At 40.8% G+C, this 13713-nt stretch overlaps 1 protein-coding gene across 1 annotated transcript; it reads left to right on the top strand.

Moving 5' to 3' along the window:
* The first annotated feature begins 402 nt into the window (after positions 1–402).
* Positions 403–12456, top strand: eif4a1a (eukaryotic translation initiation factor 4A1A). Its single transcript, XM_020594861.1, has 10 exons — positions 403–432; positions 970–1102; positions 3865–4004; positions 5512–5680; positions 6648–6757; positions 7993–8136; positions 9535–9672; positions 10358–10447; positions 10883–10962; positions 11724–12456. Exons 1-10 carry the CDS (start codon positions 403–405, stop codon positions 11866–11868), a joined length of 1179 nt encoding a protein of 392 aa, XP_020450517.1. The 3' UTR covers positions 11869–12456.
* Positions 12457–13713: the final 1257 nt, after the last annotated feature.

Genomic DNA, 13713 nt, shown 5'->3' with positions numbered 1-13713 from the left:
ATAGTTTTAGAATTCCAAATTTATTTTGCTTTGTTGTTAGGGGTGTGACAAGGTCTTGATACTAAAATGTGACTATATTTAGCGTTGTGGTGTAAAGAGGTCTTGTGATATTGGTACATAACAGAACCAGAGCAGCAGCCAGCATGACAGAGTGTGAGGGTGAAATAGCATAGAAGATGCTCCCGCCACTTATGAGTCATTCATGTGGCAGCATTTTGGGTACCCGATGGCAAAAAGTGATGGACAAGACATGGACAATATGTAAGCACTGAAAGGCAATAGTGCAATACACTGCGGATAACATGAGCACTGTCCAAAAACACCTAGAGAACCACCACAGCTCTCTACAAAAATCAACTGCACCTGTGAAGAAAATGCTGAAAGGCCAGACAACACTGGCAAATGCCTTTGCAACTCAACTTCCACAGTCAAGTACTAGAGCCAAGGCTATAAGAGGGAGAGAAAAGTTTGGTCAGTCTTTGCACCATAAGTACTACTTTGATTCTTATTCGACTGAAAGTCGAAATGCAAGACACCACAGGTGCACTTTGAAATGTTTTAACTAACCATCTTGTAATGAATGCCACTTCAGTTCTGATTATAAATCATCATATGCAGTAAAAGACAATATGCAAGCACTATAAGCACTGTAGGTTTTGCCATAGACCCACCTGACTGTTTCTCTCCTGTATGTTTTCACATGAGTCTCGAGACCTTATACATTAAATGAGCATGAACTTCTAACTGAGGCTGTGTGACCCAACTGAAGTTCTTTCCACAAATTCAACAAAAAATAGAGTATAAAAATGTAAAAAAAAAAATCCCAGTGCAAACAATAAGCACAACCACTATTTTTTTCCAGCCATGTTTTGTCATTGTTGACTTTTTAAAGCTGGTGTTAATCTCCTTGTGAGCGCAGTGTGTTGTCACACGCACCTACCTGTTGCTCTTTGTTTTTTGCCCCTCCAGAGTAACTGGAACCAGATCGTGGACAGTTTTGATGACATGAACCTACGTGAGGCTCTGCTCAGAGGAATTTATGCATATGGTTTTGAGAAACCTTCCGCAATCCAGCAGAGAGCCATTATCCCTTGTATCAAGGGTAAGTGATGGTGAACCTTTTGCTAAAGATGTGTGTGTGTTCCATCATTGCAGTTCAGTTATGAAATCCACAAAGCATCTCTCCTGCTCCGGACACCTGTCAGTTGCATAGGATGATGAAGTTGTACCATCTGGTTCAAAGGTACTTCAGTGACCTTTTGATGGTATTTAGCACTGCATGTTCTCCCTGTGCGGGTTCTCTCCAGGTACCCTGGCTTCCTCCCACAGTTTAGAGACATGCATCTTAGGTTGCGACTCTCTAAATTGTCTATAGGTGTGAGTGTGTGTGTGGTTGTTCATCATAGGACTGACACATAGACAGACTGGCACCTGTCCGGGGTGGACCTCACCTCTTGCTCGATGTCAGCTCCAGCCCCCTGATACCCTATTCAGGAATAAGCGGTATAGATAATGGATGGATGGAGAGCATCTTGGCAGCCATGTATAAATGTAAACCAAAAATAAAATTGTTACAAGATTTCAGCATTGAGGTACAATTGCATTCAATGCTTTTGGTTAGGCTACTAACATAAGCTTGTATTGGGAGTCATGAGACACCCGTTCCAAAGGGTTGCTAGTATCCCACCCTTGTGCTGTTCATACAGATCAAGCTAAGGGCGGTATAATTGCGAGCCAGCCTGTGAATTCAGACTGGCATTGTAAAACAGAGGCGAGACAGGATGTCATTCTGCAATTTTTGTCACATTTGATTAAATTTTGCACTGGTAGTCTACGAGCCAAAACAACAATGGTAGGAGTGCAAATGTAGCTTTGTTGGCTGTTCAAGCTTTTTTTTTTTTTTTTTTTTTTAACCACTTCACACAGAATTGGTTAAGGATAATCCCGTTTATTTGGCCAAGTATGTTACACAAAAAGAATTTGTTTATGGTACAGAACCGAGGCAGCCATCTGCGGCGCCAACTCAACCGATGGCTCTAACCATCTGGTGCAAATTGGGAGTTCACTGTCTTGCCCAAGGACACTCCGACATGTGGACTGCAGGCACTGAGATTCGAACCTCTGACCCTCCGGTTGGGAGATGACTGCTCTACCCATTGAACCACAGTCACCCCGCTTACCTTTTTTGTTTTTAGCGTATTTTGTACTAAAGTCATGAGTAATAACTGCAGTTAGTGCATTTGTGACATCAGGAATGCTTTAACCTATAAGTTGGAGAGAAGCCAATAAGTTTAAAGCAGAGAGGTGTGCAGACTTGAGATGCTAGTGATAGTGTCACACAGATATTTATTACATCTTCAGAACTTGATCCCGGACTGCCGGTTCACCCCTTTCTCCACGGAGCTCGTCACCCCCTTGTTTTGTCTTTGGTACCACCTCCCAAGGCAGATGAGAGGGAGAACTAAAATGGCCCACCATTCCAGCTTTGTGCCTTGCACACAGTAAAGGCGTACCAGTCCCGCCTTCAAAAGGCAGTGTGTAAGGGGCTTCGGTCTCTGCCTGTACAGGACATGAGGAGACACCCTGCATGCTGTCTTGTCTGTTGATGCACCCGGTGTGTTCTCTTCACACTGCCACATCAGTTATAAAGTTGTTTTATCTGCATTAGAAAATGGACATGTGGTGTGAGGGCTGGCAGACCTGCTTTACATACAGCAAGAAACGGGACAGAATTGGCAGGAACCAGTTTTGGTCGCTGTGAAACACCCACTGACACACAGAGCACCTCTTGGCTTGCTACAAGTGCTGTAAAAAAAAAAAAAAAAAAAAAATTTGCCAAGAATAGTCATTGGCACTGAATGACTAACTGACCTGTTCTACAACTGCAAAATAAGGGGGTAGTCCTTTTATGAAGTGTATTGCAGCAGCTGGATCTTATAAACAAAACACGTTGTGTACACAGTGTTTTACTGCCCCTAGACGGGTTTGACTTTCTCTGGTTGGTGGCCATGCCAACTGGTGGTCAGGTTCTCAGTACTTGGCCAGTTCCAATGTGATCCTCCCCAGCCACTGGGGGCAGTGTTGAGCAAGCTGCTGCTTGACGCAATAGAATTAGAAGAAGAAGCCAAAATACACTTAGACAAGACACATAAAGGTGAGATTTGTGCTTTAATGGGGGTGTATTTATAATGTCGTGGTCTACTTTTTCAAGAGAAGAAACTTTATGGGTGGCTACAAGTTAAACTAGCAAAATAACATGAAAAAATATCCTGGTAGATGTGTAATAGTCTCATGAGGGTATTGAGAAATTACAAATGTCCTTGCATCCCTAAGTTAAAGTGTGGTGTACCGTGGATTGATTCAGAACTTTGCAAAAACCTGTGTTGATTTCAGAACAGTGGGATATTAATGTGCTGCTCTTGCACATTTATGACAACTTGAACTCCAGCAAAATTGTTGTGCACTGTATACATGTTAATTATGGTCTCAGATTTGTGTTCACAAAGTGTTTGTATGATATGATGTATGTTTGAGACGCAACCTCCCTGCAGAGACACAAACAATGCCTTATCAGAAGTCAACATTTGCCCTCAATCTACCTCTTCCCTTATACGCAGATGGGCTCAGCTGACTCCAAACGCTTGGCTCCAGGGTTGAGAGCAGCAATAGAAATGTAACATGCTGTCAATTAGTTTTAATACAATGCTCATCTCCATGTGACAGTTACTGAACCTGAAACTTGTGTGTGAGCCCTGAACTAAACGGTCAAGATGTGCTGCACTGGTTTGCTCTAAGGGCACATGAAAATCCGCAGAATCCGTCTTACCTTTTTTTTGTTTGTTTTTTTTTAATTTTGTCTTTAAGGTTATGATGTGATTGCTCAGGCCCAGTCTGGCACTGGGAAGACCGCCACCTTTGCCATTTCTATCCTCCAGCAGATCGATTTGGAGCTGAAAGGCACTCAGGCTTTGGTCTTGGCTCCTACCAGGGAGCTGGCTCAGCAGGTAGGCTCATTCTGAAACTCTGCTTTCAAAATGTTTGCATTTTGGACATCTCGTCTTCTGACCCTTGAAACACAGACTTTCCTGACTCACATAAATGAGTGTGCAAGTTAAGGTCTGTCTGTGCTGTCATGCACCTGCAGTAAATTAGCAACTATTCTAATAATTGTTTAGGGCAGTGTAACAGTATTTTTCACTATTGTTGCCAGTTTTGCAAACTGGTTAATTGATTTAATGTGTTGATTCTGTTTCATAAATGTGTAAATCAAATCAACATGCATTGATGCAGAGCTTTAAAACAACCAGGGGTTGTCCAGAGTGCTTTACATGAGCAAAATAAAATAACAGGTGTAAAGACGCGAGTTGAAACATGTTGATGAAAATGAGCTGTACACAAACCAGATAGTAAGGTAACGCAAGTTAGGAGCTGAAACAAGTCAAGAAGTGTCATGGCACTACTGGGAAGCAAAAGCCAATGTAAATATTTTGTTTTTCCTTAAAAAAAAAAAAAGCCTGATCGGTGATTGGCGCTAATGTCAGCTGGCAGAGTATTCCACAATTTAGGAGCAGCTGCTGAAAAGGTGCAGTCATGCATTGCTTGCATCTTGCTTTTGGATTTGTAAAAGAAGTGAAATAGAAGACTGCTCTGTCATACTTGCAGGGGATTAGAAGTTTTGCCAAGTAGGAAGCAGTCAGACCACTGTGGGCTTTAAACTTCTCATGTTCACTTTTAAACTCCTCCCTAAAATATATAGGAAGCCAATGGAGGGAATAATGAACAGCAGTTGTATAACCACGCATGGGAGGGTTGTTTTAAAAGGTGAGCAGCATTCTGTACTAGTTGGAGATGAAAAAAGATTGATTGGCTCCAATATATAGTCTCATCTTGAACTGATAAAAGCATGAATTATCTTTTCAAGGTTCTTGTGAGTAAGGAAGGACTTTGAGTAGATGAAGCTGAAGGAAAAAAAACAAACTTGGTTTGGTTTAAGTCACTATCCAAGTTCTTTGGATCTGATTTATGAGAGGCTAGACATTTAAGATCAATGCTAACAGGCATGTCTGAGGCGCTGATTAAAGTAGCATATAGCTTTTGTTGTATTAATGTGCACAGAGCATTTAAAATTGAATTATTATATTAAAGTACATTATTTTTAAAAAAAATGTAGTTTAACTTTATTATAACTCCTAAAATGTTTGCCTAAGCCAGTTGAAGGCAGGATACATGTGCATGATCTGTATGGTGCCACCTCTGCCTCATTTTGTCTTTGCATCATCTTCAAACCTCTTCCCCAATAGCCCTTCTACCAGGGGTACCCGGGGTTTAAAATAAAAAAAAACAAACTCCAAGGCCTATTGTTGGAAGTGTTTCGAATTTGAACAAAAAAAAAAAAATTGTAATGCTAAAATGGTTTAACCAGCGTCAAAATCCAACATGCAGCATATGACCTGTCTTGACTATTTTAATCCTATCAACAAATGGTATTCTGTTTTTCACCTTTGTTTACAGATCCAGAAGGTGGTGTTGGCCCTGGGTGACTACATGGGAGCCAGTTGCTATGCCTGTATTGGAGGAACCAACATTCGCAGTGAAGTCCAGAAGCTGCAGGCTGAAGCTCCTAACATTGTTGTGGGAACCCCTGGCCGTGTCTTTGACATGTTAACTCGCAAAAACCTCTGTGAGTATCATGGCTTATTAGTGACATGCTTTTAATTGAAAACTGATTCTCAAATGAATTTCAGAATGATTGTAATGCTACAGATCAAAGCTGCTTAATAGAAGTATTTTATCCACATTTGGGCAGATGAATTTGTACTTGACTGAATGAGGTATGGAGATGGAAGTTCGACTTGTAAAATGTGATTGGTTCTCATTCCACAAGCCATGTATGAAAGGGCATTTGATTTTAATGCCCTTCAGATGGTCAGTTTATTCCTACTGCTGTGTAATGATGAAAACCATGCGTGTCAGCTGACTCTGTAAACCCCTGGTGTATTTCTGCTCTGGTTGGCGTTCTGCTGGCTGGAGTTCTGAGGACAGCAGGGATTCAGAGACATGATCATACATCCTTAATTCTGAATACAGCAGCCAACACACAGTCATTGTCTAGTGTTGATAGTTGAGTCTTCACAGAAGAATGTTCTTGAAAAGAGCTGTGACTACTTAGTAGAGGTAACATGAGATTTGTTCTTGACTGCACATCTGTCAACAACCTCACTATGATCTCACATCCTACTCTTGTGTACGAGATCAATACCTTGAGATTTCTTTAAATTAAATACACTTGATATCTTTAAATTCCTTCAAAGCAGAGATTGCACTGGACTTATTGCTGGTAATTTTGATGGATATTAATTTTTTTTTACTCAACCCCACCCTATGAAAGGAGACGGTGGAAACTGCATGAATCTACTCATTTTTCTGAAGTGAAATGTGGTGTAGCAAAGGGCTGTTCTTGGCCTTTTATCTCTATTATTAAAAAAAAAGGTACATCCGTCTGACAATATTCAACTAAAATAACCTCGGCTTCAAAGTCTTCACTGCATATATTGTGCGTCTGGACAGACATGCATGTAATCTGCAGCTTGACTGGTTGGCTGAGGCATCAGCTGCAAGACTGTAATTCTAGTTTATTTCTTTTTCAGCTTCTAAGCACATCAGAATGTTTGTGCTGGATGAGGCTGATGAGATGCTTAGTCGGGGGTTCAAGGACCAGATCTACGAGATCTTCCAGAAACTGGCAAGCAGCACACAGGTAAAAGCATGTTCTCTTAAATTAAGTTGAGCCATCTGGCAGTGTGTACAACTTGACAAGCTTTCAGTTGGCATCAGATTTGCCTTGTTCTGTAGGTCAAATGAGCTGGAAATATCAATTTACCTGAACTAGTGGACAAAAAATGACTTTCACAGGGCTTAAAGTTCTCCAGCATTGTGCTGGATTTCAGCTGTGGGGGTGTTTTTGATTTCAAAATGGATGTATAGGAAATATTCTTGCAAATTTTTTTTTATTTTTATTTTTTTATGTTGTGTAAGAATAAGCCTGCAGCTGTATATGCCTATATGCATCCATATTGGATGTTCTTTACAATTGCAATACATTTAGCCTGCCAGACTATGGTTTGACTGAGGAAAGGGTGAGTAGAGAGTGTTTTGTTTTTTCTCCACCATTTAGACCTTTTCAAGTTGATGTGAGGATTCGCATTTGGACCACGTTCACACTGCAGGGTGAAGTGACTCAAATCAGATCTTTTTGCCCAAATGCGACCCATATCCGATTTCCTTATGACAGTGTGAACAGCACAAATCCAAATTTTTTTTTTTCCAAATCCGGCCCAGGCCACTTTCATATGTAGTCCTAAATCGGATACGTATCCGATGTTTTGCAATGCAACTTCAGTCTGAACGGCCAGGTTGCATTTCATGCGATTTTTATGTCATTGAAATGCGACAGACGTCATAATTCTGCGCTGGAGGAAGTGAGGGGTAATAAAAAATGGCGGACAACGGTGATTCAGGTGGTGATAACCTTTCCCTTCTCACTCGGAAATTATTAATGAATTCTGTATCCATGAAGACCCTCGCGGAAGCCCACCAGTCCTGGCTCCGACTTGGCACCCACACATTCTTCTGTACAGAGGTAGCAGCCACTGCTCCACAAAAGGCCATATTTGTGCTCTCCTTCTTGATATTCTTCTTATGTCTTTATTTCGATTGCAAATTGTCAGGTACATCGCTATGCACATGCTATCACCAGCCACATCCATTTTTATTTCCGCAAACACAGTACGCTGCGTCTGACGTCACGTCCTCTTCTGCGCATGCGGGTCACTTCAGGGCAATATACCGTTCACACATGAGACAGATGGCAGTCGCATTTAAATGACGGTGTGAACAACAGCGCAAAAAAAAATTGGATTTCATTTAGGACTGGCAGAAATGTTGATTCAAATCTGGTCTTAACTTGCCTTTTCCCTCATCTGTGGTTATTAGGTTGTCCTGCTGTCGGCCACCATGCCAGCTGATGTTTTGGAGGTCACGAAGAAGTTCATGCGTGAACCTATCCGAATCCTGGTCAAGAAAGAGGAGCTGACACTTGAGGGAATCCGCCAGTTCTACATCAATGTGGAGAAAGAGGTCAAACATTTTAGCGTTGTGAAGTTTTTATTCAGCAAACTACACATTGAGACTGAGGGTAAAACAGAACTTCAAGGATGAGTAAGATGCTCTGTAGATGCATTGAAAAAGTAAACAGCAAGTACACAAAGTTGCTAATGTTTTTAGTTGCACCTAGCTAAAATGAATGCCGCTCAGTCAACAGTGCTGCAACATATTCTTCCTTAAGGTTATAATCGATTTTTGTAGAAACTGCCTTCCCTGTGTTTACTGTTTATGTTGCTATATACAGTGGTGCTTGTTTATGCCCATTTTATCAGAGAGACTAGGATAAATACAGTCATGGGGCCAAACATACTGGCACTTCTCATAATGCACTACTTCTCACAGAAAACTGTTCTAATTACGAATTCTTTGGTATTCTCATGTTTCTTTTGTCTGTATTGGAACAACAGAAACGAGCAGAGGAAAATAAGACAAATCTGATACATTCCACACAGAACTCCAAAAATAGACTGGACAGAATTACTGACACCTTTTCAAAATCATCAGAAATAGTTGTATTTCCAGCATGTGATGCTCCTTTAATTTATAATGAAACTGAGATCTCAAAACAGCAACTGGGAGAAGGAAGCCTTCACATCTGAGAGACCTGGAGCAGTTGGCAAAAGAAGAGTGGTCTTTTTTGTGTTGTTCCATTGCAAACAAAAGAAATATACACAAGAATGCCAATCCAGTTATTTTGTCCAAAGGGTGTGCTACCAGATATTAAGATGAGGGTGTCAATTCTGTCCAGTCCACTTTTGGAGTTCTGTGTGGAATGGATCAGATTAGGCCTTTTCTGTTCTAGTGCAAACAAAAGAAATAAACATGAGAATACGAAAGACTTGGCAACAGTTTTCTGAGAGAAGTGGTGCGTTATCTGATAGAAATGTAGGAGTGCCAGTATTTTTGGCCAGGACTCAGTTTTATTGTTTAGCCCAAGATCATGAGCCGTAAAACCTTAACTATCCCCCCCCCCCCACTGTCTTCACTTCACATCTACCAACTTTGACAAGCAAACCAAAGGGAAAAACATGAGAATAACAAAGAATTGGCAAGGAAACCCACATGATGCAAGAGGTGTTTCTGATGTCGTGGGAGACCATTAATAAAAAAAAAAAAACACTAAAATGTATCCAGGCCTAATGATGTAGTTTCACAGAAACACCCTTTACTACTACAAAATTGATCGTACAGTTGAATTACAATCTCAGCTAGTTTGAACCTTCATGTGGGAGGATTTATTTATTAGGTTACAATACCTTTTAAGCTAGGTGTATCTAAACTGCCAGCTGAGTCTAATGTAACTAATGAAGTACATGCTGTGCTCAAACGGCTTGAAACTGAGCTTGTGTCTGATCTGGTGGTGTTTCTCAGGAGTGGAAGCTGGACACACTGTGTGATCTGTATGAAACCCTGACCATCACACAAGCTGTCATCTTCATCAACACAAGGAGGAAAGTAGACTGGCTTACTGAGAAAATGCATGCCAGAGACTTCACCGTCTCTGCTCTGGTAAGAGACTGTGTTCAGCTTTTCTGCTCAGTTTAAGTTCAAGTGAGAGCAAATAAGTCTCCCCTTCCCTTTTTCTGGTTTTCTTTTAAGGCCCATGTGGTGTAATCTTCACTTCTGGCACTTCTGGTTGGTTCAGACTCACTCCATTCACAAATGTGTTCTCACACTTGTCATTATTAAACATTGAAACAGCAACAAAAAAAAGAAACTTAGAAAAATCAACTGGACTAGGTTTTTAGGTCGCAGACATTTCACCTGTCATCCCAGAGGCTTCATCAGTTCTGAAAACCTAATCCAGTTGCTTTTTCATCTTACTATGACCTGGATGACTGAGAATCTGCACGGACAACAAAAAATGTTGCTCTTAAGTTTTGGTCTGTGTGACTACCTTCCCTTTAGTTGCATGAGTATAATGTAAATGTCGAGCCCTGCCCCCACTGGTCAGCCAGGAATGGCAGTGTCCTTTTAATGGTACAGAGGAAAGGATTATGAAGAATCTCACTGGACATGGGTTATTGTGCACAAGCTTTAGTCATTGTGCAGTGGAAAATTTACCAAACTGGAAATGTAGCCTTGTTCTGTATTGGGTTTAAATGGTAAACTGGTGGCATTTGTTGTTTTGATATTTAACTTCGGTTCAGTGTGGCCTTGGCTTCATTTGTTTTCTTCCAATCTTGCCTTTCAGCACGGTGACATGGACCAAAAAGAGAGGGACTTGATCATGAGAGAGTTCCGCTCTGGCTCCAGTCGAGTCCTTATAACCACTGACCTGCTGGTATGTACACAAACAGCCTCTTATAACATTGTCTACAGTGGGGAGCGGCAGGGAATAGCAACAGATATTAAGCATGTGTGGGTTTTGTTGTTGTTGTTGTTGACATGGGTCCACGGTTCCCTCTCCTCCCATCTGCAGTGATGGTGAAGGACTGAAAGTTCCTTGGTAGAGAAGGATATCTGCCCTCCACTGTGGCTGGGTTTAAGTCCTTGGCTCACAACTAATTGGCAGATAACAATTAATTTTCTAAATATTTTGATGGTATGTAACATTTTGAATGGGACCGAACTTGGTTTGAATGGTCTTTACCCAGTGTTGACCTATGGACAGTACAGCCTTAAGTGTCTGGTGTTTTAAAGCTTCATCTCCATTCCTCTGTATTGTGGATATAAATGCCTTTGTGCTATGTAACTAATGGTTTTTGTTCCTTCTCAGGCCAGAGGTATTGATGTCCAGCAGGTGTCCCTAGTCATCAACTATGACCTGCCGACCAATAGGGAAAACTATATCCACAGGTATAAACACAACTAAAGGATGTAAGGTGTCAAAATACTAACTGGCTTGCACATTGTGCATATACTGGAATTTGTTGTAAATCTGTGGTTGTAACATTAGTTCATCTTGAGACGAGGAATTCATTTGCGATATGTATTAGTTAATTGATAATGAGCTTGGAAGAGACGAGTGTGGAGGACTGAATACTTTGTAACCCATCACCAGCGGACTGATGTTAGTGTAGTGTGGCATCGAACATATTAACAAACGAGCACCTCAGTCAAACTGGCAGGACAGTTTTTATAGATGTGTGCCCATTTTGGATCACACTGGCTTCCTTTGGTAGTAGCTGCAGACATAACATTAACACCACCACAGCCTAGTGCTCTGCTTTGTTCCTCCCCTTTACAACAACACACAAACGAACAGTGGAAGAAGTACTCCTTGTTTACTGAAATAAATTAAGAGTACCACAGTGTAAAAATATTCTAAAAGGCCTGCATTCATAAAAGCACAAAAGTATTTGTATCAAAGTATAACATGCTTTATATAAAGTATGGCACATTTACATAGTTAAATTAAAATTTAGTTATTGCGAAGCTGCAGCTGGTAAAGATTAAGCTAGTTTTAATGACCTTATATTAGGTTAACTGTATTTTAAACTTCATTAGCAGCTCAGTGGCACAGGACAAATCAGTTGAATGACACGGTAAACTGGAATAAGAGCTACAATATGGTAGTGCACTTGTTAAATATTTTTAATTTGTTTGTTCCCTGTCAGGATTGGTCGAGGTGGTCGTTTTGGCAGAAAGGGAGTAGCCATCAACATGGTCACTGAAGATGACAAGCGAACCCTGAGGGATATTGAGACATTCTACAACACCACCGTTGAGGAGATGCCCATGAATGTGGCTGATCTTATCTAGAAAAAATCCCCACTGCCATCATCCACCCCCTTTAGAAATTAAACCTTTTCTTCTACGGTCTGAACCATGATTTTACCCTCTACGTTTTAAGGGAAGGGAGAATGCCCCTGTTAATTCTTCTTAACCTTTTGAAATAGTTTTTGGCCATATTGGAAGGATGAATTACTGACCTGCTTCATGTTTGCCATAGTCTTTCTCCATATTTTAGTTTCCCCACATGCAAAACACAAGCACATACGAGATGGTGATTAAAAAGACTTTAGATCTGACTATTGGGAAAATAACATAACTTCAACATGTTAATACAAAGGTGATTGTTTTTTTTTGTTTTGGGGAAATGGAAGCGATTTGCATATGTACAGCATCACCACATGCTCCAAGGCTGCCTGGTGAGGGATACATGAGTTGTTTAGACTGCAGTTCAGTATGAACATGACCCTGATTGACACAATGGTCAGTGCTGCATTTGACCACATCAGTATTTGAGGGACCTTCAGTGCTTAAAACGACCTTTTATCATGTAAGAATACATGTGTGAGGTGAAGCCCATGTGGCATATTCAATAAAAAAAAACCTGTTTACCATTTAGATCCATTTTACTGCAGTTATATACTTGGGTTGGGTTGTTTTTGTGACTTGTGCAGTAGCTGAGGACTGAGTGGTGGCCACAGATGTCTAAGTAGATATAACTGAGTTCTATAGAGACTTCGGTTGGATTTTCAACTCAAAAGCCTCTGACATTCTTGGATTTTATTTTCAAAACGGATGTTAGATTTTTGATAGGGTGATTTGATTTCTTTTTTTTTTTTTTGGTAACCTACCTCATTAAAATGTTGGAGGGAGGGGATGACTGAAATGAAAGGACCAAACTACAGATTTGATTAAGTATATAGAGAATATACTCCCCAAAAACATTCTCTCCTCTTACTAAGTCCTAATATTAAAACTTCTGTCATGGGGTGTGATGTCTGGTATATGACAACAGTCATGTTTTGGGGTATGTGGTCAGTGCTATTTTTTAAAATGCATTTATGGAATTGTTAACCTTTTTGAGACAGAAACAGTGTATTAGATTTTCTACATTGGATTCTGTATAGTATTTATTTTAATGGTCTTAAAAAAAAAATAAAAGGTTTCTCCTTTAACAGCGTGATCTTTGTACTGTTAAATAGCACGAGAGCTCTTGTGGCCAAATCTTCTTGTGCAAAGGCAGGTATTTTAATGAATATATCCATCCATTATCTATAGCGCTTATTCCTGAACAGGGTCTCAGAGCCAGTCCCAGCTGACACTGGGCAAGAGGAGGGGTCCATCTTGGACAGGTCGTCAGTATCACAGGGCTGACATGTAGACAACCGCACAAACTCATTTAGAGCCACAATCAACCCAAATTGCACGTCTTTGGACTGTAGGAGGAAGCTGGAGTACCTGGAGAGACCCCACACAGAAAGGCATCGGGCTGGCCGGGGCTTGAACCCAGAACCTTCATGCTGTGAGGTGACAGTGCTAACCACCTCAGCATCGTTATCATTTACAGCATCCACACAATAAGTTGCGTTTTTGACTATGACAGTACCTCAAATCCTACCTAACATGTTTGAGCCAGAATATGAAAGTGAAGTGTGACAAATGGCAACAGCATTAATTTGAGTTTCTCCTCTATAGATGGGTAGACAACGTGTACCAATGAAAAATGATTTATAACACTAAAAGTGGGTAATTAAAAAATGCATACATCTATGCGGCCTCTGTGAGCGCAGGTCGTTGGAGGGGGTCGGGCCCTCGTGGAGTCTGTTTGACAGTTGTTTATTTGTCCCTATCAACACAAAGGGTTTTGCCTCTAAG

The sequence above is a fragment of the Monopterus albus genome, unplaced genomic scaffold (assembly GCF_001952655.1).
Source record: "Monopterus albus unplaced genomic scaffold, M_albus_1.0 scaffold25.1, whole genome shotgun sequence".
Classification (NCBI taxonomy): domain Eukaryota; kingdom Metazoa; phylum Chordata; class Actinopteri; order Synbranchiformes; family Synbranchidae; genus Monopterus; species Monopterus albus.
The sequence above is the reverse complement of the archived record's forward strand: the minus strand, read 5'-3'. Positions and strand labels throughout refer to the sequence as shown.